At 45.9% G+C, this 23,453-nt stretch overlaps 1 protein-coding gene across 2 annotated transcripts in view; it reads right to left on the bottom strand.

The window, feature by feature from the left end:
- Positions 1–23,453, bottom strand: part of PRR5 (proline rich 5) — a 46,618-nt gene that overhangs the window by 8,726 nt on the left and 14,439 nt on the right. For both annotated transcript variants that reach the window (XM_033148298.1, XM_033148297.1), the window contains 5 exons: positions 10,100–10,180; positions 6,739–6,787; positions 4,176–4,233; positions 2,985–3,076; positions 824–964 (listed from right to left, as the gene is read on the bottom strand). In XM_033148298.1, coding sequence (XP_033004189.1) covers positions 824–964; positions 2,985–3,076; positions 4,176–4,233; positions 6,739–6,787; positions 10,100–10,180 — 421 coding nt within the window. The remainder of the gene's footprint in view (positions 1–823; positions 965–2,984; positions 3,077–4,175; positions 4,234–6,738; positions 6,788–10,099; positions 10,181–23,453) is intronic.

Consider the following 23,453-nt stretch of genomic DNA (forward strand, 5'->3'; position numbering starts at 1 on the left):
CCGCTGGAGTGGTCCCTTTTTATCTACTTGCACTTTGACGTGCTCTCGAACTGCTAGGTGGGAGGGGCTGGGACCGAGCAACGGGAGCTCACCCCGTGGCGGGGATTCGAACCGCCGACCTTGTGATCAGCAAGCCCTAGGCTCTGTGGTTTAACCCACAGCGCCACCTGGGTCCTGGTTAAGGAGATGGATATATATAATAATAAATATTTGTTTCTGTAAGGTGCTTACTAGATATTTTTTTTTATTTTTAAAAATTTATTTTCAAAGTACAAGCCGACAACAACGACAGAGCCCAATGTTGGTTGCAATAAAGTTCTCCTGCCACCAGGCAAGATAAGAGCCATGCCTGCCTGCCTCTGTGGTATGCCACTATATAGTAAATGGCCTTCCTGTAGCCATTTGACTCCCTTCAATCTAGGGGCCAGGTATGGCCAGTTTCTGTATTCTCCACAAAGTGGTTTATAAAACAAGGGTATTTTGTGTGATAAACTAACTTTATCACTAACCAACTTTTTCCATTTGCAAACCATCTCTTTTCTGATGACTTAATAGTAATTCTTACATCAAGGACCCCCGCATACATGGGTTCTGGCTGTGCTGTGTGGTGCAGGTGGCAATAATGGCACCTTGTCCCAAGAATCAACATACGCGATGCCCTTCTCAATGAATGGCTTCTTGCTACACGGAGAGTCACCAAGCGGAGTAAACGAAAGCATCTTCTAAGAGGTGTCAATCAACACCAGTAAGTCCTTTTGAATAGTGTGTTACGCTAAAGTCATGCACCAACACAGATTTATATATTCTCGAGAAAAATCCGTACCTGTAGGATAAGTAACATCTGAATAATTGAAGGAGGAACCCTTGCTCGGGAACGGGACAAGGCATCTTCCAATTTAATATTGAGAGTTATAATATTCCTGAAGTGCAGCAGTGACAGTTGCCGGACAGAGGGCTCCTTTCCCTGAAGAGACAATTGAATGAAAGTTGTTTTCAACACTTGTAGTTTGCTTGCTTTCAGATTTATTTGTGGAAGCCAGTTAAGCCTACTTAAGTCCTTTTGATTTAATGGAAGATTCCCTAATTTAGTCTCAGCGGTTAGGAACACAAACTTTATGTACAATCAGGACAAAATGGAGATTCATAAGCTGAAGAACAACGAACAGATTCTGCCTTTATAATATTCCAAATAATTATGGGGAAATTACCATAGGAACCTTTGTGATGGTATTTACTTTCATTTTTAAAATTTATATAGTCCATCAAAATGGCTGATTTCTGCCATATGTTTCATAATGCAAAAAAATAATGCAAAGATTATGTAAAATATCAAGACTGGTTATATCAATTCCATTTCTAGTTTTCAATTTTGGGGAGGGCATATGAATTATGGAGCAACCCCCCCAACTATAATATCAGTCACAATAACTAATTGGCTCCCAGTACATTTCTGAGCACAATTCAAAGTGTTGGTGCTGACTTTTAAAGCCCTAAACGGCCTCAGCCCAGTATACCTGAAGGAGAGTCTCCACCCCCATCATTCAGCCCAGACACTGAGGTTCTCCAAGGGTCTTTTGGTGGTTCCCTCACTGACAGAAGTGAAGCTACGGGGAACCAGACAGAGGTGCCCCCCCTGTGGAATGCCCTCCCTTCACGTATCAAGGAGATCAAGAACTACATAACTTTTAGAAGACATCTAAAGGCAGCCTTGTATAGGGAAGTTTTTAATGTTTGACATTTAACTATGTTTTTATATGTGCTGTGAGCCATCCAGAGTGGCTGGGGAAACCCAGACGGATGGGTGACATATAAATAATAAAATTGCTACTACTACTACTACTTTGGGTAAGAGTTTGGTTAAGGAGATAAAGGTAAAGGGACCCCTGACCATTTGGTCCAGTCGTGTCCGACTCTGGGGTTGCGGCGCTCATCTCGCTCTATAGGCCGAGGGAGCCGGTGTTTGTCCGCAGACAGCTTCTGGGTCATGTGGCCAGCATGACTAAGCCGCTTCTGGTGAACCAGAGCAGCGCACGGAAACGCCGTTTACCTTCCCGCCGGAGCGGTCCCTATTTATCTACTTGCACTTTGATGTGCTTTTGAACTGCTAGGTGGGCAGGAGCTGGGACCGAGCAACGGGAGCTCACCCCGTGGCAGGGATTCGAACCGCCGACCTTGTGATCAGCAAGCCCTAGACTCTGTGGTTTAACCCACAGCACCACCTGGGTCCCGGTTAAGGAGATGGATATATATAATAATAAATATTTGTTTCTGTATGGAATGTGGTGATGACATTGGAAATGCAACGGAAGTATTTTGGGCCCTCCAAAGGGAGATATCCTAAGTTATTGTCCTGATCTATTAATCCTTAGTACTTGACTTTCTGTAGAAATCCTGTAACTGACTAATTCTATGAAAATTTCTGCCATTATAATGTTCTGGGTCATTTTATGTGGGGATAGAGGCTTATCGAAATAATATTAATCACAGTGGTGAATTTAACTCGTGTTTCTTAGGAATATTTTGTTTTCAATCCTCTCTAAAGTTACAAACTTCTTTGACACTCCTCTTAGTTTCGAAAGTGGCTTGTGATAGTCAAAGGATTGCTGAGTGGTGGTGTAGAAAGCTAATCCCCAAACCTCACAACTCCAAATAATAGCCCATGGAAATGCAAAACAAATCACCCGATTCTCTGGATCCTAGCCAGTTATTTTGGAGGTACTGGACACCTCTAGGCTGAGAAAGTGGTGGGGCTTTTGGAAAGCCCAAGCTATAATTTTCTAGCGACACTGTGAGCATCATGCTATGAAGAGAGACACGCCTACACAGGCAATTATCCGTAATGAAACGCGCCCCCCCCCAATGTGTTTGGCAGAAGTATTTCCTCATCTGTTGTCCCGCTGTGATGTCTGGCTCTTGGCTGATCAACCTGCAGAGTGGCTTCTTCTGGTTTTTCCTGATTCTAAAGTAACAGAGCAATATTTTACCTGCACAGGATAGAATATAGCCTGGAGCATGGGCAGGACATCACTGAAAAAGAAATCCCACGTTTCAGCCAAGGTATCCAGAAGTTTCTGTCCTACAAATTGGGGGGGGGGGGGAGTTAGTCCAAGGGCTCATACTGAAGAGTTCATTTAAAAAAAAAAGTATTTTGTACAAAGGTGGGGAAGCAAACTACCAAATATATGCATTATTTGCCACATCAGAACTGTCCATACATTGAGCTTCTTGTTTCTTTAAAATACAAGCAAAGGAAGGAGCTCTTTTCCATTTTCCCTTTGCATACATTTGAAAGACAAACAGCTAAACACGCAGATGAGCATTGTGCGGCACAACTATTTAGTTCATGGGGACCGCGGATGCACGAGATGGTATATGGCATACTCACTGTAGTCTCTTGTGTTCATACCACTGGGAATCCCCTTCAAACATGAGAGGAAAGTTCATGCAGAGATAACGGGAGGTTTATTTGTTGTGCAAGCTGTGAATCAGGCTTGATAAGAGCAAAAACCCTGTCTCTTTGTTCAAGCTGCATTTGGTGAAGCTCGAATAATTTTGCACCAGTCCAACGAACAGTGCATGAATTAACGACTTTGTGTGTACCCTCCTTTTAAAAAAGCAATAAAACCAAAGCCCTGAAAGGCAGCTTATTAATAGGATTAATTAATAGGATTCAAACTTACTTTTTTAGCAAGTGTGTGAGGGGAGGGGAGATTCATGTGCAACCCCAGATGCAGGAGCAAGCCAGTTAACCCGGCACAGCACCTCGTTTCTCTGAAACACCCCCCCCCCCCGGCCGCACTTTAAAGTCCCAGAGAATGCCCTTAAGTCACATAATGGAGTTCCAGTCCAGAAGCTAAGCAGACCTGGCTCTGAGCACTGCCTGGGTGGGAGATTGCCAGGGAAACATATGGAAATGGCCATGAGCTCTTTGACAGAAGAGTGGAGTCTAAGGGAAGAAACATTCTCAGTGAATTGGCTTCTGCAGTTTTTCACCGATGTTCACCGATGTTCACAGGGCTATTTAATCATAAAGAGGTTTATAATTTGAGGGAAAAGGTAAACAGCCACACGGGAGGCTGCCGTTTCCTCAGCTGATGTGCCAGACCAACTTCATTTCCTTGTTCAGCATGAGCTTTTGGATCAAGCTCCGCAGGCACAATTGATGCCTCAATTACCTTCATAAAACCGGATCTTGTCCCTCAGGATCACCATGCCTTTTGTAAGCAGCTGGTTCTGCAAATACAACATAAAACAACTTTCCATTTATGTTATGCTGCTACCCTTGAATCACTGATAGATTATTACTCCCATATTTTAACCACGAGGTATTTTAGTTTTGTTTTTTTTAAATGGCAGTTCTTTAGAAGAGGATTGCTCACAGCTTCTACTGGGCTACGTGAATAGTCATTGCAATGTATGGGATGCCCCATCTTAATATTTATGATGCTGTGAAAGCAGGAAAATGAAAACTGGAAACAGACAATATGCAAAGAAACTAGAATTATATAGTGTGGATCTTACTGGACTGCACAGCCTGGGTCAGATCCTGCTTTCCTTTCAACCCCTCACATTACTCACTGGGGAACCTTTAGTGTAAGGTAAAGGTAAAGGGACCCCTGACCATCAGGTCCAGTCGTGTCCGACTCTGGGGTTGCGGCGCTCATCTCGCTTTATAGGCCAAGGGAGCCGGCGTTTGTCCGCAGACAGCTTCCGGGTCATGTGGCCAGCATGACAAAGCCGCTTCTGGCGAACCAGAGCAGCACACGGAAACGCCGTTTACCTTCCCGCTGGAGTGGTCCCTATTTATCTACTTGCACTTTGATGTGCTTTCGAACGGCTAGGTGGGCAGGAGCTGGGACCGAGCAACGGGAGCTCACCCCGTGGCAGGGATTCGAACCGCCGACCTTCTGATCAGCAAGCCCTAGACACTGTGGTTTAACCCACAGCGCCACCTGGGTCCCTCACCTTTAGTGTAGGATTGCTTTAAAAAACCTTTTAAAAGCCCATGACTGGGGCTGGCTTAGAAATCATACGCTTGTGTGATTTTTGGGGGGGTCGCTTTCTAATTTTTGAGCTTGTAGAGAAACAATCACATATTCTTGCAGCGATGAGGTGCAATAGCAGAAGATGCCACCAGCCACTGGCGCAGCTCCCTTGGCAGAGTCTGCTGAAGCCAGCAGCTGCAGAGCTGTAGAAACAGTTGCCAAGGCAAAAAGGGAGGCAACTCACAAGCATGCAAGCTCCGGATGTCTTATGAGGAAGTTGCAGCGGGATGAGATCTGTAAAGCTTGCTGGTAGGTATTTAATAGCCAGCAAGCTGGGGAGGACTCCTCTGCATCTTTCTCAGCTACAATCCACACAGAGCTCAGGGAAAGTGAGGAGGAGGAGGAGGAGGAGGAGGAGGAGGAGGAGGAGGAGGAGGAGTTAGCCAAGGATAAATCCTGTTTCCTTTAACTGAGCATCCAGATACAATTTATGGGAGGAATTCACCACAGCGCTAAGGAGATTGCTCCATCAGTGCAAGCCCCATTGAGCTTGTGGAAGTCCTTGCATGAGCTTCTACTATTGGGATTAGCTAGTTGAACCCGGCCCTATGGCTAGCAGCCATGTCAGGGTCCAAAACATTCCTTAACCTTAGGTGTGGCGCTCCCCTAGTTTTCACTGCAACCACAGTGTGTAGGGAAGAAGAAGAAGAAGAAGAAGAAGAAGAAGAAGAGGAGGAGGAGTTTGGATTTGATATCCCACTTTATCACTACCCAAAGGAGTCTCAAAGCGGCTCACATTCTCCTTTCCCTTCCTCCCCCACAACAAACACTCTGTGAGGTGAGTGGGGCTGGGAGACTTCAGAGAAGTGTGACTAGCCCAAGGTCACCCAGCAGCTGCATGCGGAGGAGCGGAGACGCAAACCCGGTTCACCAGATTACAAGTCCACCGCTCTTAACCACTACACTCTTAACTCCTCCGGCCTGAGCCAGGATCCCTACAGGATCCCTTTCAATGTTACATTGGCCATCTTTATATCATTATTTTGAAAACGTCCTTTAAATATCCCCCCCCCCACCAGATTTTAGATAATACATGACTTGAATAAATAAAATGGAACTAATTTATAGCAGCATCTTCTGCGTGTCTGTTCAGGCCCCTTAGCCGTGCCAGACTGGAGCTGGTGCACCAAGAGTGACAAAGCTCCTACCTGCACCTTCAGCCCTGGCCAACATGAGCCCACAGGACTTCTGCTATGGTGGTGGATCTGCTGCTCTGACCTCCATCGGAATTGTTCCCTAAGTCCTATTAAGTTCAATGGGACTGACTCCCTGCTAAGTGTATATGAGATTGCAACCTTGGTTGCGTTTGCAGTTACTCCGATATGAAGCCACATTTTTACTCTGTGTGCTCTGTGTAGGTCTCCCTCCCCTTAATGCAAAGGGCACTCAGCCATGTAAGCTGCCAGCTGCTGCCTCAGTTGACACAGGTTCACCACCCCTGTGAGAATTAGGTTTCGGACCCTGCTGTCTACATAAGCAAACCGAGGTCCCTCAGTATTCTTTTTGAAAACACTTGTTTTAGAAGTGAAATGTCTTCAGGTCAGTTCCAGTGTGAACGGGCAAACAAACTCTCCTGCAAAGTTTTCATGCTAAAAACTCTTAGGTTGGAAGCTGTCGATAGTTTTGTTCCGCAGACTGCTTCAGTGAACGGTGTGAGGGAAAAGTCAAAGGCTAAAAAGCAAACTGTACCAACCTGTAAATATTCAGTAAAAAATGATCCCAACTCAGTTTTCAGTAGTTGCCTGTTCCAAAGAGAATAATAATAATAATAATAATAATAATAATAATAATAATAATAAAATCATGTGACCATCACATTGTGCTGTCCATGCACCGTACTTTATGGCCAGTGAATGTTAATGCAAGAGTAAATGTGTTCGTCTCTTAAAAGCGACACAATACCTTGTTAGATCATAGTTGAACCACATAACACTTACTGAAATAGTGGCACTGTACAAAATGAGCAATTCCACATGGGAATGCTTGTTCTGAAGTAAAAACAGACAACAAAAACCTGCAGATTGCATCACATCCAGTTTGGCCCTCAGTGTGCGAGGCTTAAAAAGTAAGCCGGGCCTAACTTTCCTGGTGCCTTCAATTTTAATTCAGAAAAACAAAAGTAGCTTAGCTATTCAAAACTGCCACATACAAAAACCCTTATGAAAGAGGCAGGAGCTGCCTTTGTATTGAGCAACAGCAACAGCAGAGGTTGGGCAAAGCAATTCTGCAATGCGCTTTGTCTGTTACCAGCATCTGGAAGCAGATAAAAATACCTCAAAGCTTGAGTCACTGATATCCTGCTTTATCACAATTTCCTCTCTCTTCTTGTCTTCCTCAATTTTTCAGCAGGCTGCTCACTCCCACCTGACTTACTCTTCCAGCTTCATTCCTCACCCCCTACAATCTAGATCCCACCCTTTGCACTCCACCAAAAATGTCCTTGCTAAGTTCACGGACAATCTGCTTTTTGGCAAGCCCAAAGGTCTCCTCTCTCTCTTGCTCTGCTTCCTTTGTTGCCTTTGACACAACTGATCCCTCTCTCATGTGTGACCCTCTATGCCTTCGACTTCCACCACTCCGACAGCTTTTCCCCCCTATCCATCAACTCATTCATTCAACAATGTTAAAAGCATAGTTGTTACCAAATTCTGTTCTTCCTATACTGTAAGCACCGCATTTTTCACTCGATAGGGCGCACCGGACCATAGGGCGCACCTCGTTTTTAGAGGAGGAAACAAGGAAAAAAAATTATTTTCTGGTTTTCCTCCTCTAAAAGCTCTGTTTTTTTGAGGATCAGCTAAAAGTTTTGCAGCTTTTTTTGCAAAGGGAAAACCCCTGTTTTTTTTAGGATCAGCTAAGTTTTGCAGCTTTTTTTGCAAAGGGGGAAAAGCAAAGCTCCTTTTGCAAAGGGTGAAAAGCAAGGAGGAAAAGCCCCATTTTTATGGGGTTCAACTCACATTTCTGCAGCTTCTAAAGGAAAGGGAGCCTTTTCTACAGTTTCCAGACAGATAATCTAATCAGCCAGTCACATGTCGCTGGGGAAACAAACAACCTCCCTCTGCAGCACATTCAACAATGGAGGGCGGGGCTGAAGGGGAGCCGGGACTCTTATCTCTCTCCCGATCTCTTGCTGATCAGCTGCTGAGTGGGGTCCTTTCAACCCCTCCTTTTCTCTTTGTAAAATAAAAAGCACGATCTTCTTTTGGCCCCTGGGCAATTCAGCTCCAGGGACCACCATTCGCTCCATAAGATGCACAGATATTTCCCCATACTTTTTAGGGGGGGGGGAGTGCGTCTTATGGAGCGAAAAATACGGCATCTAAAATTCTTGCCAACATAATCAGTGCAGGGGGAAAGATACATCTGCTCCAAAAAATATAGCACAGGAAAGAACAACAATTCCAACTAGCCCTTGACCTTCAAAGGACAGGCTTGTTTCAGCTTTACCAGCCATGAAGAGCTTTTCATGGCCTTATCTTCCTATCCTTTTACCCCAGCCATACAAAGTCAACCCTAGGCTACAAATAATAAAAAATAAAATATACCAGATTTGTTTAAGTCCTAAAAGTGGCCCAGTGGAGGATGAGCGTTCTTCGCTTCTTTGCCAGCCTCTCTTATAAGTAGAAAACAGACTAGGAAAAAATATAGAGCAAATATAGCAACCTGGTGAAGGAGACATGGCAGCTCTTGGCTTTTACGCTGTACCCACAGGAGGGAACGCAGCCCTTCTCTAGAGCCAGTGTAGAAATGCAGCAGGGCGAAGGCACAGCATCTTTGTCCACAGCCAGCAGATAAACAAAGAAGGCTGCTGGGGGAGGGGCAGAAAATTCTAGCCTCAGTGGGCATTATCGCTTATAGCAACCACATAATGGATTTTAAATATGTCTCCTTTACCTACAGATAGGGCCGGCCCGCCCATGAGGCAGCCCGAGGCAGCTGCCTTGGGTGGTGAATACCTTGGGGCAGCACCCTTGCCCTGCCTGCCCTTGCTGCCCGAGACATGAGGAGAAGCAGCGAGATCTTGCAACCCCAGTGAGTGAGGCTTCAGCCAAGGGGCAACAGCTCCTTGTCATTTCGCCTCAGGTGGTGAAACAGGACTGGCTGCTGCTGTCTAAAATTAGCCCTGCTGGTTTCTGGCACCTTTGAAAAGTTGCAGGGCTTGTATGAAAAGGGAAAAGCACACCGAGATGAAGGAGGAAGCTGGGAAGAAGAAGAAGAAGAGTTTGGATTTGATATCCCGCTTTTCACTGATTGAGCAATCTATGGTCTGTTAAACTGGGATGGGTAGGGGGGGTTATTGTTTTGTTTGGAAGTATACAACAACAAACAACAACAACAACATATCAGGTATCGTTTGGAAAAATTCTCTTTCCTGTCCAATGGGCAGCAGGTCCAAGAATAAATTTATTCAGTGACCACATGATTCTGATGATGATGATGAAGAAGAAGAAGAAGAAGAAGAAGAAGAAGTTTGGATTTGATATCCCACTTTTCACTACCCGAAGGAGTCTCAAAGCGGCTGACATTCTCCTTTCCCTTCCTCCCCCAAAACAAACACTCTGTGAGGTGAGTGGGGCTGAGAGACTTCAAAGAAGTGTGACTAGCCCAAGGTCACCCAGCAGCTGCATGTGGAGGAGGGGAGACACGAACCCGGTTCCCCAGATTACGAGTATACCATTCTTACATTACATCATTACATCATCCTCTCTTCAACTGTATGAACTTTTCAGGGGCAAAAATATGGTAACTACCCTCTTGCACCCCAGGGAGGTCACTTTGGCGCTGCTATCACAGCCGTTTGGCTACACCCCTGGAGGCACACTCCATTGTCTCTCAAGAAAGGTGGATGCCAAGAACAGCTGCAGAACCTACGTTAATTCCTTGAGGGGGGCTTGCCTTTGTGCATATCTCTGCACGCTGTCATTAACACCAGTGCCACTATATCAATAGCTGGAATAAAGTAAAATGGTACAGATCACTTATGAAACAATGACCCTCCGTGGTGATGACTGTGTCTTGGGACAGGTGTATAATCGGATGATCCCTTCACTCACCTGACTCCTTCATTCAGATTGTAGAGCTCGTGTTCTGCAAGACCTTTTCGCTGGAAGACAGCTATGACTCCATTATGGATACTGCAAGAAAAAGGCACATTTGTGACAAGCTGCACAGCCTTTAACGTAACAATTTCACAACCTTTAGTTTTTAGGCATTCCTAACAATTATTTCCAAAGCACAGAAAGTGAGAGGTAGCCCACAAATGTGCTGGAAGTAGCATGGTGAAGAAGACAGAACAGATGGAAATCAGGCTGGAAGAAAAGGTGGAGAAGTTCTAACTTCTAGTCCTTTTTGATAAAGCATGTAATGGATGGAATACTGGACTAGATCAGGGAAAACTTGGGTTCAAATCCCTGCCCAACAATGACAAAACTGAGTGACAATTTGAAAACCCCTCTGTACAGACATAACCATCAACTATGGCTGGGTACACATTACGAGTTTAAAACTCAGCTAGATTATAGAATAACTGTAGAGTTGGAAGGGACCCTGAGGATCTTCTAGTCCAGGCATAGGCAAACTCTGCCCTCCAGATGTTTTGGGACTACAACTCCCATAATCCCTGACCACTGGTCCTGTTAGCTAGGGATGATGGGAGCTTTAGTCCCAAAACATCTGGAGGGCCGAGTTTGCCTATGCCTGTTCTAGTCCAACCCCCTGCAATGCAGGAATATTCAGCTGTCCCCTGCAATGCAGGAATATTCAGTGTGGGGATCAAACCTGCAACCTTGGTTGTTATCAGCACCATACTCTAACCCAGGGATCAGCAAACTTTTTCAACAGGAAACCGGTCCACTGTCCCTTAGACCTTGTGGGGGGCTGGAATATATTTTTTGGGGGGAAATGAACGTATTCCTATGCCCCACAAATAACCCAGAGATGCATTTTAAATAAAAGCACACATTCTACTCATGTAAAAACATGAGAAGTATTTCCCTTAATCTCTGCTGGCACAGGAGAAAGGATCCTGGACCGCCTGCGGGCCGGATTTAGAAGGCAATTGAGCCAGATCCGACCCCCGGGCCTTAGTTTGCCTACCCACGCTCTAACTAGTTGAGCTATTGTTCTTTTTCTCCATTCAGACTGAAGCTGTTTTAAGGAAAAAATGCTGCATTTCCTAATACGCGATAGATATAGATTGAGCTTGCTTGAGGAAGGGCAGGATACACGTGGTATTTTATTAATGGTAATATTGCAATATTTGATGGAAATATATAAAATATGCAATCAAGAGCAGAAAGCAGTCTTTGGCAGAGATTTCCCCTTGTTTGCCTCAGACAGACCCAGGGAGACAGCAGGTGAGATAATGGATAATGTGAGGGCCCTGTTCAAGCCTCTACCTCTCTCGCCCTGATCTGGCCACAGTGATCCATGTGACGGTCACCTCCAGACTTTATTATTGTAACTCGCTCTACGTGGGGCTGCCCCTGAAGCTGACCCAGAAACTCCAGCAGGTGCAGAATGCCGCGGTGAGGCTCCTCACGGGGTCTTTGCCGCGGGACCACATTCATCCGGTGCTTTACCAGCTGCACTGGCTCCCGGTGGAGTACAGGGTCAGGTTTAAGGTGCTGGTTTTGACCTTTAAAGCCCTATGCGGCTTAGGACCCTCATACCTAAGGGACCGCCTCTCCTGGTATGTCCCGGGTAGGACCTTAAGGTCCTCAAATAATAATTTGTTGGAGGTCCCGAGCCACAAGGATGCTAGGTTGGCTTCAACTAGGGCCAGGGCCTTCTCAGTACTGGCCCCGACTTGGTGGAACAGTCTGGCACAAGAGACCAGGGCCCTGCGGGATTTGGCATCTTTCCGCAGGGCCTGCAAGACGGAGCTGTTCCACCTGGCCTTTGGGTTGGTTTCAGTTTAACCCTGATGTTTCGTTCTTTTGGTGTGATTGGTGGGCTACTTAAAAATGAGGCTGCAGTTTAATTTAATTTTAAATTGTATTTTAATCTGTATTTTAATGAACTGTTTTATGTTTTTGTTGTGATTTTATTGGTGTTAGCCGCCCTGAGCCCGGTTTGGCGGGGAAGGGCGGGGTATAAATAAAAATTTATTATTATTAGCTGCTCTTCAGGGTGTTGAGGTGCCAAAGAAGTATTTCCCTTAATCTCTGCTGGCACAGGAGAAAGGATCTGAGATGCACTGGAGGGAAGAGCAGGTACAGGATCAAGGGTGAGAAGGGAAGCTGGACTGAACCCCTGGATGGATTGTCAACCACCTCTCCTATTCTATGCTTTAAGGGGAAATAAGACAGCAGAGCATTTAGTCTGTTATGCTACTGTAGTGCCATTCATATTTTGCACAGCAGAGAAAGTCAGCACTTCAATCATTCTGCACACCTTAAAGGGCAAAAAAAAAAAAGAGTTCCTGTGTGCAGAGGAAAGTGGTGGGATTCTTTGCTTCAATAATTGCTGTGTTTGCATGACCTTTTGCAGAGGTCGCAGCAGCCCATCACCAAAACATGCTTCCAGTTTCATGTTGAGCCTCATTGTTGAGCAGAACGTCCGGCCTCATCACCCCATTTACAGGAAACTATAGCTGGCAGGCCAGGGCAATGAGGCCAGTACCTAACCATGCAGAAATGCATGAACAGATAAAAATAGAAGATATTGCTTGGTTTTTCTCTCCCCCCCCCCCATTCTTCTTTCAGCTGATAAGCGTTTCAAGCTGGTTCAGTAGCTCTTTGTCTGAACTCCTCTCTCAGAGAGACACAGAATGGAAACACTGGTCAGCAGGTTTGGGACAGCATCAAGATACACTCAACGGACAATTCAAATGATTTGAGGCTAGATGTCTCTGCAGACAGCAGTACAACTCAGGCGCAATTCAGATCAGAGAGAAAATGAAATACATTCAGAATATGAAATGTACTTTCTGCGACCATCTTGCAAGCCTTTGTCATTTTTACTGGAGGTACTCAGATTTGTTTGAAGAGAAAGGGGTTTGTTTCCACCAACAAATTATATTAGGACACTCGGGGTACACAATTAGGCCAACTAATTGTAAGTTACTCCACTGCATTCCATCCTTTGTGCAAAGAATCCATTTTAGTCTAGGCTGAGAGAGTTCAACTTGCCCAAGGCCTCCTCATCAGCTTCATGAGTAATAAAGGATCTGAAACTGGGTCTTCAAGTCCAAAGCACTTGCTCAATTCTTTTCCTTTGGATGAATCAACAGGGCTATAGTTCTCTTTGTTGTTGTTGCTCATCCTGTCTGTCAGATTTAAATAACAACCTAGGTAACAGAATTCTGCTTCTGAAGCATATGGGATTATAATTTTCTGATTTGTGATGCTTTGCATTCCATATTCCTGCTCTATAAATGACCCAGTGAAACACCTTCGATTCACTGGCTTTGGGAGAACAAAGTCCTCCTTCCTGGGCACCACAGTTCAAGAAGGATACTGACAAGCTGGAAGGTGTCCAGAGGAGGGCAACCAAAATGGTCAAAGGCCTGGAAACGATGCCTTATGAGGAACGGCTTAGGGAGCTGGGTATGTTTAGCCTGGAGAAGAGAAGGTTAAGGGGTGATCTGATAGCCATGTTCAAATTTATAAAAGGATGTCATATAGAGGAGGTGAAAGGTTGTTTTCTGCTGCTCCAGAGAAGCGGACACGGGGCAATGGATTCAAACTACAAGAAAGAAGATTCCACCTAAACATTAGGAAGAACTTCCTGACAGTAAGAGCTGTTCGACAGTGGAATTTGCTGCCAAGGAGTGTGGTGGAGTCTCCTTCTTTGGAGGTCTTTAAGGGGAGGCTTGACAGCCATCTGTCAGGAATGCTTTGATGGTGTTTCCTGCTTGGCAGGGGGTTGGACTGGATGGCCCTTGTGGTCTCTTCCAACTCGATGATTCTATGATTCCAAGGAGGGATATAATCTGGTCTGGATATGTTAATAGTCATAGCATCATAGAATTGTGGAGTTGGAAGGGACCCCCGAGGGTCATCTAGTCCAACCCTTGCAATGCAGGAATCTTCAGTTAAATCATAGTCCAGTCAAAAGCTGATCAAACTATTTAGCAGGTAACGTTAGACTGTGGGTAGAGGTTAGCAATTCTGAAAGTCCTTCACATCCCAAGCGAAAAATTCGCAGCACACATAAAACTAGTACAAAATGTGGGAGAACATTAAAGCAAACACTCACCCCCCCCCCCACCACTTTCTGAACATGGCCCAGGAGGAAGGAGCGGAACCACTGTATAACAGTGCCCCCAGCCCCTCTAGACAGTCAAGAAGGATGTCGATGGTATCAAAGGCCGCTGAGAGATCCAGCAGGACTAGGAAGCAGCTCTCACCTTTGTCCCTAGCCTGCCAGAGATCATCGTCCAGCGTGACCAAGGCAGTTTCAGTCCCATGGTGCAACACTTGACATCTTCTCAAGAAACTATACACTAATTATGGCAATGTGAAGATGCTGAAGTCGGCAAATCAGCCCCCAGCTCATTTATATGCACAAGACTTGTGATTAAGACTTGCAACCCAAGATCTAAGCTAGGGGTGCTCTGATGCCCACACCAACTTAAAATGGCCGCAGCTGCGACATGAAGTGTTGATAAGGATTCCTTGCAGTCTCTGCTTAGTTTTTCATCAAGTAGGACTCAAGCCTGCTGCGATCTGCATGGTCCCCATTATTACGGACGTTAAAGTGTGAAGGAATGGAGGGATCTGCTTTTCTATGCAATATATGCACACACAAAAGATGGACATCTCACATAAAAGTAACGTTGCATAGCTGTCTTGTGCTTTGAGGGGGGAAACTGACAGAAAAAACTATTTTGATTTCACTTCTGCTGATCCGGGCCTGGTTTCTTTTGACATGAGTCGTGTCCTGTGGTCCTATGGTATATTTCTTTGTCTTTTTTTCTGTCTTCTCATTTGCTTTAACCTTGTACAGTGGATTATTCTGTTTCCCTGAACTGTAAAGAAATAACGAAGCTAAGGATGTCTTTGTCTTTGAGGACCTGGAGTTTGGATCCCATGAATACGTAGATAGCAGAGCTTTTTAAACCAAGGAATACCCATTTAAACCCGGCTTTGCAGACCTTTTAAGCAAAGGTCTGATTTTACAAGATTATTTCATACACTTCTTTAGAATCCATGAAATGCAGGGTATCATATATAAACAAATGTCCTAAGTAACATGGTTGTACTTTGGTACAGTGCTGGACAGGGCTATCAATTGTTTTGCGGAAAGGGAGGGAACTGGTTTTCTGGGACTGGGGAAGAGGTTAGAGGTTTCAGCTGTAATCCTGCTCTCCTAACGTCCAACAACAAACCCTCGTCCCAGTCAACTCACAACAGAAGCAGGGAAAGAGCAATGTGTTGTTGTGACAGGGAAATCCAGGACTCTGTCATAGAGAAGTTGGGAAACTGGGTGAAGGTTAGATGCATCACTGAGGAGTTTCAGTGGTATGCAGGGCAAGGAGGTTGAGAAGAAGAAGAAGAGTTTGGATTTGATATCCCGCTTTTCACTACCCGAAGGAGTCTCAAAGCGGCTAACATTCTCCTTTCCCTTCCTCCCCCACAACAAACACTCTGTGAGGTGAGTGGGGCTGAGAGACTTCAGAGAAGTGGGACTAGCCCAAGGTCACCCAGCAGCTGCATGTGGAGGAGTGGAGACGCGAACCCGGTTCACCAGATAACGAGTCTGCCGCTCTTAACCACTACACCACACTGGCTCTCCACACCACACTGAGTGGTTAGACCAGGTACCTGTGGCAGCTACTTCCCTCAGATCCTGTTCTTCACATGCAGTTCAGCAGCGAGGCAGGATTTTGGCCTACATGATGTGTAAAATGTCTACTTACTTGCACTGCTGACCAATTTCAACATTTTAAGAAACTTGTCTTTATTCAGGTTTATATTCCACTTCTTTCTACATCATTGTCTCTCCCTTCCCCCCAACCCGACCAGTTAATCCTACAAGCAGACACTGTTTTCTAAGGGGGAAATAAAGGAAAACAAACATTTTTTTTATCTTGTTCTAAGAAAAGAGAGAGCGGCTATCCTTTTGGTCTTAGAAATTAGGCCAAAGATCAGAAAGCTTTTTTTGGTATTATTATCTGTTCTGTTTTCAGCACTCTAGAGCTTATTCCAGTCCTGCCACACTTTAACGAGCAGCTAAAGACTTCACAAAGAAAGTAAAGAATCGAAGTTATTTTAATCCTATGCAAATTTTGAGTGATTAAATGAAACTGGTAGGTAATTTAATTTATGCTTTTGTTTGCTGTTAGGTTGGTTTACTTGTGTAGGCTGTGAAGCAGGCAATGTAAGCTGTTTTGAGGGTTCATGGGAAAGCTGAAGAGGCCGTGAAATTATAAAGTATAAATTTGCACAGCAGAAACTAGGCAGACGGCTTGCTTTGATCTGACAGTTTCACATTAGCTTTGGAATCAAAGGGAAATCCCTGCAGAGAATGAAAGTATGCTAGGAATTCCAAAATCTGATACCAATTGTGGATTTTAGGTAGGCCTGGGGAAGGGACAGGTGCCAGAGCACCTGCCAATCACCTGGTGTCAATCTTGTCACAACTTGAACTGGTTTGAAGTCAAGCCACAGCTGCAACAGAAGGCTTGGGAGAACTCGGTAAGAGTGTGAAGGAAGGTGTCAGGCGGGGGGGGGGGGGCTCAGAGTTGGAAACTGCCCAGTGAGCCTGATCAGTGCCTGGGTGGAAGATTCATAAACACTGCATTTAATGCATTTATTTTATAAAATTTATATGCCACTTCATTGTAAAAAAAAACCAAACAAAGTTCTGCACCAGGTTTGCCCAAAAATCACATTCTGGTCCAAGGCCGTCTTAAAGGGATTGGCCGCCGTGGCGTGACGATCCCATGGCGCCCCCGGTGGGCCGCCTCTCCGCCCACCTCCCTCCCGCGCTGGCCGCCCCTCAGGAGGGGGGGTGGGCGAGCGGGGGATGAGGGGTGTGGCGCTGCAAGCCGGCTGCCCTCCGGAGCCCCAGCTGGAGCGCTGGGAAGGGCGCGCAAAGCCCCGCACCGCTCCAGCGCCACGCCCCTCATCCCCTGAGGGGCGGCCAGTGCGGGAGGGAGGTGGGTGAGCGGGGGATGAGGGGCGTGGCGCTGGAGCGGTGCGGGGCTTTGCGCGCCCTTCCCAGTGCTCCAGCTGGGGCTCCGGAGGGCGGCCGGCTTGCAGCTCGCCCGCCTGCCCGCCCATGGGGGCGGGCGCGGGTTGGGGAGGGGGCGCCCGGTATGCCGGCGGGCTCGCGGGGGCGCCCCTGGGGGGCCTGGCGCCCTGGTGTGCCACGCCAACCAGCCCCTATGATGAGACAGCCCTGTTCTGGTCCTTGATCTGCCAAAGCTTATCCTGGGCTCTGCCTACGGACCAGGAATTTTCACTCACAAGCTCACATCCTTAATTGCAGCCAAGAGTGCAACTTTTTTAAAGATTACTGAAGAGAAGTGGGGAGATGGAGCACTTGCAGAACAGCGTTGACGGTCAACAGGTTTTTTTTAAATTCTAAATGATTTGGGGAACTTTTCGATTTTAATTTTGGGTCATTTGCAGTTCTGAAAATTGATATATTTCTACTGGATCGTCTTGTTGATGTGTTGCAATTTATAATGAAATGGCCATTGGCCATAAACAATAAAAGTCTGACTGACTGAAGCAGCTGCAGCTCCTCTCCATTTTATCCTTGTGTTCTTTTCTCCCTGTAGGGTGGCTGGATTCAAAAGAAGACAGAAGTTGACCAGAAGACAGCAAAAGCTGTTTAAATTTGCTCTTCCGTTTAACAATACAGGTGCAGGAGTCCTGTGTGATTTTACAACTGACCACCCAATGGCTACAGGGTGATAGGATCGGTAAAAGAAAAAAGTGGATGCCATAGACTATAGTGGACTTTAAAGGCCTGTAACTTTGTGAGAAGACTGCCCGAAAGGCAGGCGTATCGAGGTCTTCTTGCTGAAAATCTTTTAATGTGCTTGTATTTTCTGTCAAGTAACTTTCAAAATCAAAAGTTGGTATCTGAAGAAGTGTGCATGCACACGAAAGCTTATACCCAGAACAAATTTAGTTGGTCTCTAAGGTGCTACTGGACAATTTTAAAATTTATTTTAAAATCAAAGTTTGCTTTCAACTGGAAACTCGGTTTGTCCAGAGAGACTATCCTATGGCTTCTAGGAATACTACTGCATAGAGATGGTGAAATGAACAGTTGACAAAGTGGGACATTTCCTAGGAAACCACTCTACTGCTTGTTAGGGAAAGTATCTCTCTCAAGTTTTGAACTGGATTTTACGTACAGATAATCTAGTCAATATAATAAATATATTTATTAGGTCTGCAACATTGAGTTAAACCATTTAAACCCCTGGATTAATCAGGCGACAATCTGGCTTTTTTTTTTTTTAAACAAAATGACTTTTTATAGCAGATGTACACAAATTTCGAGAGGCACTTTAAGGAGTGGCATTGTCTCTTCTAAGACGCTGCTTGCTGTGGCCTGGGTATGCACACACACTTAATTAATTTAAGCCCCTTTTCCTGTAACAAACAGCATGCTATTTTTTTGCTGCAACAACAGGCTATCGTAGCACCTGGGCACATGTACAGTATGCCCAATATTCGCCTGGATGCAAATTAAGTGAGCAAAGGTCTTGCATCTCACAAGTCAGTGTCGCCTTTAGGTGGCTAATCGAAACAGCTAAGTAGTGACATATGCCACGGGGCATTAGAGCAGCTTACCACAAGGCAAGAGAGAAAAATAGACCCCGAGTCCAAATAAGGAAAGGCTGGCCACCGAGGTCACAAGGCATTACCATGGTGTGTGTGTGTGTGTGTGTGTGATTAAGGAGTTTGTCGAGGTGGATTCACAGACTAGGGAACAGCAAGCAGTAGCTCTAGGGCCAAATCAAGTCCCCTATCAGTAATTCTATTTCCTTGCCCCCTTTAGTTGTCTGTGCCTACCCCTGACCTGCTGTGCTCCATCTCATCCTTAAAGTGGCCCTCCAATGAGAGGCTCAGGGTAAAGGAAAGCAGGGCGAGTTGTGATGGATTGGCCCTAGAGTGGAGGAGGCATTACATCCCAGCGCAGAAGGAGTTAATCCACCTTCAGCTTGACAGACAGTTCATCCTTTGGGGGCGGGGCGGTCCCAGGTTTAAAAGGAGGGAATGGCCGTTTTTTTGGCAGTGGAGAAGAGGGAGGGTGTGTGTGGAGACAGGGAAGAAGAGAGGTGTGGGGCCAGGATAGTGGTGGTTAGGCTAGGATAGGATGAAGATCAGTCGGTTATACTGAAAGAGTTTATACTTTAGATGTAACTAAGCTGATGAACTATTGAAGTACTTGAAACATGATGTCCTGAAATAAATAAAGACTTGTTCTTGTTGAGCCAAGAGAAAAGAGGCATTCATTTGGTCCAGCAATATATGGATGCTCATGAGGAGGTGAACTCAGGGAAAAGGCAAAACTGACCTGCAGGGTGATAGTTTGTGTCTTGGAGTTTCACTCAGGAGGGGCAAAAGGGCAGAAACCTTGGTAAGGCTACATAGTGGCTAAAAGGGTTTAGCTAACTGACGCAGGGGGGTGGGGATCTAATGAGAGAGAGACCCAGAACTGATAGAGCTGAGAGGTGTTCTTAACCCAGGAGCCCAGAGCAAAATATATATATAACAGGCCACGGAAGCTGGACAAGAGAACCTCTTTACTAAGTTATCCCTAGTTAGAATAAAAGGGGATTATCCACACAGACGGACCTCAAGGATCGAGGTGGGGTGAATAGAAAAAGTGACCCGGAACACCTCAGAAACAATACACTTAGTAACAGAGACTGGTTATTGCTAACCTCTGCAGGGCTGAAGGACTAATGTGGACCAGAAAGCTCTGCAAGGCTTTGGTTGGTGTACAAACCTATGCCCTGGTTGACCTCCAGAAACCAGAGATGACCCAGACAATCAACACAATCACTTCTTATTCCCAGATCTGCTAAGACAATGAAATGGTTGGGTTGATGACTAGGACTTAGATGGTGGCAAACTCTTTAAAAAGTATTAACAGTGGCTAGAAACAGTTGGGCAGATTCTTCTAAAGAAGACCTTTCTGACCCACTAGCTATCACTGAGTTGCAAATCTCCTTTTCTTGGTTCAAAGTGTGTAGATGTTGGGCTCCAGGTGTCCTGAATGACGCTCATTTTCTGGAGCCATTTTTATCTGCCTTCTTCTAGGCAGATTGGGAACTGAAGCGGCTTTGGTCAGCCACTGGTCAAACTGTAATAGGAGAGTGACAGAAGGCACGTGTCCATTCCCTGACACCTCACATCAGCATATAATCAGCCATAAAAAAATTCAGAAATGCCTGCCTGGTTTGGGTACACTGCTTTACACTTATTCCTACCTGATGGTCATTTGCAGAAGGTTGGGCTGGGTGGCTGCAGCTTGGCACTTCTGCACTGCCCCCCCCCCCGGCTACCTATCAATTATATGAAACCACTGCAAGAAGTCATCAGAGGAGCTGGAGGTAGATTTCATTATGGAGATAACACCCATCTCTCTCTCTCTTACATGTGGTCCAGATGTAATCATGGATACTCTGTGCAGATGCCTAGACGAAACAAAATAGAAAATTCTTTCCAGTAGCACCTTAGAGACCAACTGAGTTTGTTCTTGGTATGAGCTTTCGTGTGCATGCACACTTCTTCAGATAAACTGAAACAGAAGTCACCAGATCCTTAAATATATGCACCCGAAAGCTCATACCAAGAACAAACTCAGTTGGTCTCTAAGGTGCTACTGGAAAGAATTTTCTATTTTGTTTCGACTATGGCAGACCAACACGGCTACCCACCTGTAACCAGATGCCTAGAGTTAGTAACAGGTGAGAGCTAAGGTGAGAGCTAAGAAACTGAAGTTCAATCCCAAAACAGATTTGCTGCTAATATTATCAATCTAGGAAAGTAGTATGCAGCCTATTCCTTATGGGGACCACCCCCTCTTAAAGACTAGGCGTATTAACAGCTACTGCCCTGTCACAAATCCCCCCTCCTTTTGGGCAAGGTACTTGAAAAGGCCACGGTGACACAGCTGCAGGCTTAAAGCGGAGGGAAGGGATAGGGCAAACGTGACCCTGTGACTCTTAATAAATCGGTCATTGGCTTTTGATACCATCGATTATGATACCCTTCTCGGTAGTCTATGGAAGATGGGATTTGTGTGGCAATGTTATACAGAGCCTCCTGTCTTATCTCCAGGGTTGGTTACAGCACTGGGTGAGTGCTTCTCAGCCCCCTGAGGGGGTCTTGAGCTATGGGGTACTACAAGGTGCTATGCTGCCTCCAATGCTACTGAACACTACATGAAGCTGCTAGGAGCGGTCAAGAAGAGATCTGGAACGAGGTGGCATCAGTACACCAATGATACCCAACACTGTTTCTTTGTAACATCTGAATTGGAGATGGCTGAGAAGATGACTGGATGCAGCAGTGGGCTAGATAAAGGATTTTAAAAAAAACCTGAGTGTGAATCCTGGCAAGATGGAGGCTTTGTGGATGTTTCCTGGCTCTGAAAATTTGGTAAGCTGCTTGCCTTGGATGGGGTCACACTCTCCCTGAAGGAGCAGGTGTGTAATCTGAGGGCACTCCTGGATCCACTCATCCCTGGATGCACAGGTGTCTGTGATGGCTAGGAGTGTGCCTTTTACCAACTGTTCCTGGATTGGGGCAGCTTGGCCACCGTTGTCCATGCACTGGTAGCATCACAGTGCTCTATGTGGGGCCATGTGCTCTATGTGGGGCTGCCCTTCAGGTTGGTGAAGAGACTGCAGCTGGCGCAAGAATGCGGTGGCCAGGCTGCTTGTGGGAAACTGCATATAACATCTTGCTTCTGGGAGTTCCACTGGTTGGCCATTTAAGAATGAGAGCGTGTGGCCTGTCTAGTCAAGCAGGACTTGAGCGCAACAGCACTCTCCTCTCCTGAGGTTTCCAGCCCCTGAAAAAGCATATAGTTTTTTATTTTGTTTTTTTAAGGTATTTTTATTATATATTTTCTTGGCATACAAAAGTATGTGCAATGTCTCTTTTTTCCCGAAGTAACTTTTTTTACAGATCAGTTTCATTTGTTGAGACATTAGGAAGAAGAGGAGGAAAGAGGTGGAGGGGGGGAAAGGTGAGTGGGGTGACCGAGTAGAGCCATCGGAGGGAGCAGCCACTGATTGTCTTATCTGCTACCAGACTTAAGATAAAGGTGTTGGTGCTAACATATTAGGCCCAATACAGCTCAGGATCAGGTTAATTTAGAGACTGTGTTATCCATTATATATCCAGTAAGTCACTGGGGTCTGCAGAAGAGCTTCTCCTACAAGTTCCAAAAGATCGGGAGCCCACTCCATGGTAACTCAGAACAGGGCTTTTGGCATGGCTACCTGTTCTGTGGAACAGCATTCCTGTCGAAATTTGACAAGTGACCACTACACTCATACCCTGGGTTGCGCACACCCCGGGTTGCGGACGTTCAAGAACGCCCGCGACCCCCGGATGTGCAGAACACTTCTGCGCACTTCGCGCAAAAGTGCTCAAATCGCGCTACTTCCGGGTTTTTTCTTTGGTGGGTGGGGGTCGTGTTAAGCACGCCCGTGTTATGTAGTGTGATCCGGAACGGATCGTGTGCGTAACATGGGGTACCACTGTACTCACACTTTTCAGAAACAGTTTAATACATTTTTTTTCCTGGTGCGGTTTGCTACCTGGATGAATGGGTCTCTGCCATCGCTGTCTATTTAAAAATATATATATATCTGCTGATTTTTATTGTACGTGGCCTTGAGAGACTTGCGTAGAAGAGGACGAGTAAATTCATGCTCCTCCTCCTCCTCCTCCAGGCTCAATTAAAGGTGCTGTTTTTGGCCTTCAAAATCCCAAACATCCTGGGATTTGGATACCCAAGGAACTGCATTACAGTGGACGCTCGGGTTGCGGACGTAATCCGTGACAGAGGCACGTCCGCAACCCGCAGCATCCGTATCCTGCAGCGCCGCGTCTGCGCACGCGCGTGATGCAATTTGGCACTTCTGTGCATGCGCAAAGCGTGATTTAGTGTTTCTATGCATGCGCGAGCACCGAAACCCGGAAGTAACCTGTTCCGGTATTTCTGGGTTCGGCGCGGAGCGCAACTTGAAAAGACATAACCTGCAGCGGCCATAACATGAGGTATGACTGTGTTCCACACAAACCTGCCCAACCAAAAATTGGAGGCCCTTTGCCCCTGCATTCAGCGCCCAGGAGAGTGGCTAAAAAAGAGAAGGCCTTTTCAGGGGGTGGGGGGAGAATAAACAATTTAGAGTTCCTCCTTCCTTCTCTGCTTTCAACTGAAACCACCACAGTGTTTCTAGTCTAAAATATATTT

The sequence above is a fragment of the Lacerta agilis genome, chromosome 5, assembly GCF_009819535.1.
Source record: "Lacerta agilis isolate rLacAgi1 chromosome 5, rLacAgi1.pri, whole genome shotgun sequence".
Lineage (NCBI taxonomy): Eukaryota > Metazoa > Chordata > Lepidosauria > Squamata > Lacertidae > Lacerta > Lacerta agilis.